Source organism: Branchiostoma floridae, chromosome 1 (assembly GCF_000003815.2).
Source record: "Branchiostoma floridae strain S238N-H82 chromosome 1, Bfl_VNyyK, whole genome shotgun sequence".
Classification (NCBI taxonomy): Eukaryota; Metazoa; Chordata; class Leptocardii; order Amphioxiformes; family Branchiostomatidae; genus Branchiostoma; species Branchiostoma floridae.
The window spans coordinates 14,355,312-14,360,577 of NC_049979.1; the positions used below are offsets into that span (position 1 = coordinate 14,355,312).

The 5,266-nt window shown below is 39.3% G+C and overlaps 1 protein-coding gene across 1 annotated transcript in view; it reads left to right on the forward strand.

Annotated features, from left to right (window-relative positions):
- LOC118409378 (zinc finger protein DPF3-like) overlaps positions 1–5,072 on the forward strand; it is a 16,065-nt gene extending 10,993 nt beyond the window's left edge. The window contains exons 5-11 of the mRNA XM_035810407.1: positions 1,107–1,116; positions 1,498–1,629; positions 2,071–2,109; positions 2,605–2,718; positions 3,050–3,162; positions 3,441–3,522; positions 3,688–5,072. Of these exons, the coding sequence (XP_035666300.1) occupies positions 1,107–1,116; positions 1,498–1,629; positions 2,071–2,109; positions 2,605–2,718; positions 3,050–3,162; positions 3,441–3,522; positions 3,688–3,791 (594 nt within the window). The 3' untranslated portion in view covers positions 3,792–5,072. The remainder of the gene's footprint in view (positions 1–1,106; positions 1,117–1,497; positions 1,630–2,070; positions 2,110–2,604; positions 2,719–3,049; positions 3,163–3,440; positions 3,523–3,687) is intronic.
- Positions 5,073–5,266: the final 194 nt, after the last annotated feature.

Sequence of the window (5,266 nt, forward strand, 5' to 3'; positions counted from 1 at the left end):
ATAGAGGTTTACTGCATAAACTTGCCAGCTATGGCATCTGCGGCAACATTCTAGCAACAATAAAATCCTCCCTGTTCTGCAGATCTCTGAAGGTCGTTATAAATGGTCAATCATCAGAATGTCATAGCATCAATGCTGGAGTACCGCAAGGATCCATCCTCGGTCCAACATTATTTTTAATCTACATAAACGATCTGCCTGATCATATACTCAGATCATTTGTCGACATATATGCTGATGACACTTCAGTATTTGGCCACACATCCAAGAGATGTAATGACCGCTCCCTTGCAGCTAATCTCTCTGCTGACCTTGATCATACAGTTCAATGGGGCAAAACGTGGCTTGTGACCTTCAACCCTTCAAAAACAAACCTTCTTTCGTTCCATCATAAGAGATCCGATCCGAACCTGCCACCGGTCCAAATGAGTGGGACTCTACTTAAAGAAGCCCAATGCTTTGAGCGACTCTTGGGCCTAAAATTTACACCTGATCTTAAGTGGAATTGTTACATCCAATCCGTTGCCAAGGAAGCTGGGAAAATGGTGGGCTCTTTGTACCGAACCAGAACATATCTTACCCCCTCTGCTATTCTTTATCTTTATAAGAGTCAGATAAGGCCCAAAATGGAATATTGTTGTCACATTTGGGCTGGAGCCTCCCAGAACTCCCTGACCTGCCTCAATAGAGTACAAAAACGGTTGAGGAACATTGTTGGCAGCGACTTATTCGCCACACTACAACCATTGGCCCAAAGGCGTGATGTAGCTAGCCTAGCACTTTTCTATCGGTACTTCCATGGTAAATGCTCGGCAGAACTTCATTCACTTGTGCCTTCAATACGAACCTTCACAGCAAGAACCCGTTTAGCCACTTCCACGGAAACAAATCATCCTTTTTTCCTCCACAATCCACCTAACAGGAGGAAGTTCCACGCTCAGAGCTTTTTTCCTAGAACAACATCGCTATGGAATAAGCTTCCACGGACTTGCTTCCCCACAGGGTACAGCCTGAAACTGGGGATCCTGCAGTGATTTATGTTGGGAAGAGATGTTTGGAGTGATGAAGGGGATTCAACCACTGTGTACATTGGGAAAATTGACAAGATGGAGGAATGTAATTACTGTGATTTTTAAGGTGGAGACACATGTGTTTGTGCAATGTGTTGCCACAGATATTCATTAAATACCAACCAGAAAATGGGGTAGTACAGTTCTTCATATTTTACTATTGCAAGAATAATGATTAATCATTATTCTTAACTTGTTTCACCAGTATTGTAACTAATAACATTTGCTAGTGGAATTCCATTATTGGCTGTTATGAGGAAATGGTAAAGCAGATACATTTTACACTAACACCAGGTGAATAGGAGTCTACTGACTTTTGAAGTGTTTTTATGATATCATTTGTAATGATTACCTATTATGAGTCAGACTGACATGGTGATAAGAAAATAGTACACACTTTCTTAGTGTTTGTGTATTTTGTTGTCAGGGTGTGGAAAGAGGTATAAGAACCGTCCGGGGCTGAACTACCATTACACACACTTCCACAATGGGGAAATTCCTGACAGTGGGAAGGAGGAGGACTCCCCCCCTCCCAGACAGGCCAATGGAGATGGGGAGGGTAAGTTTCCTCTGCTAACCATAACTCATCATAGTGGCCAGTCTTTATGATAAGTTTCACTTTCCTGGTTTAACAATGAAATCATGTGTGTCTAATGCTAACAAACTGAAAATATTGAAAATTGTAAGCTGGCATGGAAAATTCCCACTTGTAATTTGCAGGCAAAAAATATAGATATATACAATTTGGTAAAGTAATGCTATCCATCTATCATGAATCACATGTTGCAGAAAACAGAGATTCAGTATTTCTAGCCCTGTATTGATGTATTGGGTTTGGCCTAATTCTGTGTTTCTGTCCTCTATCTGGAGTTTCTGGGCTGTCTCCCTCTGCTGTCCTCCAACTGTTGACATTCCATTGTTTTGCTGTATTGCTGTGTTCCTTTGTTGTGATGTGATGGTACACTCACCCGTTCTACTTTTCCATGCCGAAACCCAAAAGAAAGTGGATCTGAGGATATACCCTATGGAGAAAAGAGAGGTATCTTGGAGACATTTTGTATATGCATGATGCCATTTCTTGTTCCCCTTCAATGCTCGACTTAGAAATTTGTCTTTCAGATTCCCAATGTCTCAATAAACATTGTCATTACATAGCTTTATTTTCTTCTATTGTTTTGTGAGGCTGTTGGGAAATGAAAGGATAAATATAACCTAGAAGGAGGCAAGGCACCCCTGAGAACTAATCTATTAAAAGGAAAGGAAGAAAAATAGCTTATCAGTAACGCTGTTAATTGTAGCTGCTTATAATGGGTGAAGAATGCATACAGTTTTTATCAAGTCCACAGTCAGTGTACAGGAATGCATGGTACCAAAGGAAGTTTTCAAAGGTTAAATCCAGAGCCATACATGAAGTCCCAGTTTGTTGCTGTGAAGATGGTGGCTATGGTTTCTAATTGAACACAGTAGGACAAAGTAGTGACCTGAGTTGCTGCTATACTTGAAGTATACTAAGCCTTGCTGTTGTTTGTTCCAGCCAAGGGTTCAGGACCCAGCAACTACTGTGACTTCTGTCTGGGAGATGAGAAGGAGAACAAGAAAAGTGGGGTGCCAGAGGAGCTCATATCTTGTTCTGACTGCGGTCGCTCAGGTCAGGAGAAAAAAATTGCTGCAGATCAAATACACCAGCAAATTTTCATGACCGTCAACTTGTGACATTACAAAGTGCAGTGCATTACCAATTATGAGCTTGCAGTTAACATTCATTCCATAAGGTACTTAAGATAGGGTATACTTAACCATCACATGGTGTAGCCTGTGAGCTTCTTGTTATTTGATGACTGTGTCATTAGGAAGACCATCCTGGAAAGTAATATGTTGAAGTTGCCTTTTGAAGGTAATACATGTACCACTAAAGCTATAACAGTTAAGGAATTGAACACAGCTTGTAAAAAAAAGATGCATGTTTTTTTGTTGAACAGGTCACCCAACGTGCCTTCAGTTTACACCTCACATGACCGAGTCAGTGAAAAAGTACCGCTGGCAGTGTATCGAGTGCAAGTCCTGTCATCTGTGTGGAACCTCTGAGAATGATGTGAGTTTTCATGTCCTCACAAGAAACATCGTTGTGGAATGTGTCTGTTTGTTTGTTTGTTTGTTTGTTTGTTTGTTTGTTTTATAAAGAAAATGATGTATTTGGTGTTTGCAATTTGTCAAGATTTCAAAAAGTAACTTTGTCATTCAACACAGACCAAATTATATTTCAAGTCCAAGAATTTTAGATCGTTCCTACACTGTGTACTATGCAGTCTGTCATTGGGTTGGCTAGTAGTAGGTTGTGAAGATGTTGACTTGTTATTTTTCCTATGACAGGATCAGCTGTTGTTTTGTGATGATTGCGACCGTGGCTACCACATGTACTGTCTGTCTCCTCCACTCAGTTCACCCCCTGAAGGTAAGACCCTCACACTATAGTCACATACAACTTGATTCAGGTCCCAATGCATCCTTAAAGAGTGTTATTGGATAATTGTGCTGTAATTTCCATGTTCTGTTAACAATGGTACAGGATTATGTCCTGAATGCTGTGTGTTTAATGCTGTTCTTCTCACATCTACAGGCAGCTGGATTTGTAAGCTCTGTGAGGATGAGAGGAAAGGTATCATCCACCCACCTCAGAATGGCCAGACAGTGGCAGCTCCCCTCCAACATCCAATGCCATGACAACAGTTGCCATGGCAACACGTGGTTGTCACCCCTTCGTGAATACTGGTGGAGGAGGGTGTGTTTTGGGGGAAGGTGTGACTTTGGATCAAACTTGACAGAGCTGTGTATATATTTGTACAACTTAGCAAAGACTGTCAGGCCTGTGATGCCTACAAGCATATCAATGATCTTACCTCAGCTAACTCCCATTGGACAGATCACCATGGAATTTCTTTTAGACTAGTCCTCAGGCAAACTGGGACCAAGACATTCAACAGCACTTTTAGTATCTGGACTGTTGTCTTGGGTCAGTGTTGGTATTTCTTTGAATCTAGCAGCACAGGCTTGGCAAGTATATAAAATGTACCTGTACATGTGAGGAGGCCATGTCACTACTTTATATACTAAAGTTCAAAAGTTATTTTCCTGTGAAATTATCTTACTTGATTTTGACAGAATCAAACAAAGTTAAGAACAAAAAGGCAGGTATGCTACTTTTTACTGCAGTCTACGTTAATGATATTTTAAGAAGAGAAAGTATCCTAAATCTGCTTCCTTCTATTCTTGTAGTAGTGATGGGTCTTGTCTTGTTAAAAACTGTATGATTGCCATTCACAGTGGTTGTGCCCACTTCCAACTGTATACTGGTAATGGATTATCAACACCACCAACATTTGGCATACATTTGGCATTATGTATGAGATAGCATAGTTTCTATATATGTATGAAAAACTGGAGAAGTATTGTTATTACAAGTTAAGATTCTATTTAGAATATGTTTCCCCAAAGTCCTCTTGTAACATAATTGTCATCAGTTCATCAAGATGCATATTGTTTCTTTTAAGAAGAAGGGACTTTGATTCAGACAGCCCACAACTTACCCACAGATGTCAGAAAATTTTCTTTGGTTGTTGACAATGTTTTGTGACCAACTTTATGTGTGATTCATTTGATCATTTCTGGCTTTTGATACTGTTTTCCCATTGAGTTGTAGATCTCCTGTTTCTTTGATAATAGTTATTTTGAATTTAAACAAAAGCTTACCAGTATTCCTTAATTATTTGAGGTAGAAAGTAGTACTGTCCTGTAGAAACAGTTATTCTGAGCATTTACATCTTTGTTTATTTACATCTTGGTTTATACTTCATGTAACCTTTCTGTGAATTAAGGTAATTGATAGAAATATCTTTCTTGTTTGCAGAGTTTAAGTCAATTTTGTAGCAAGTATACTAAGGAGAAAGTAGCTTATTAACTTTTCAACTAATTTTTGGTAATAAAAATAACCTGTTGAATATGAGAGTACTAGTAAGTGTTATGATTCTTTTTGACAAATATGAGAGGTTATGAAGTGTTAACATATTTTACAGTTACTTTTTGAAGGGCTTGCAGCATTTTGAAGGGAAATCTTTAGACGTCCCTATAGAACCACTTGTAAATAGCACCTTTTCTGGAGTGTGGGGCCACTGATGACATCATTCTGTGTATAATTTGAT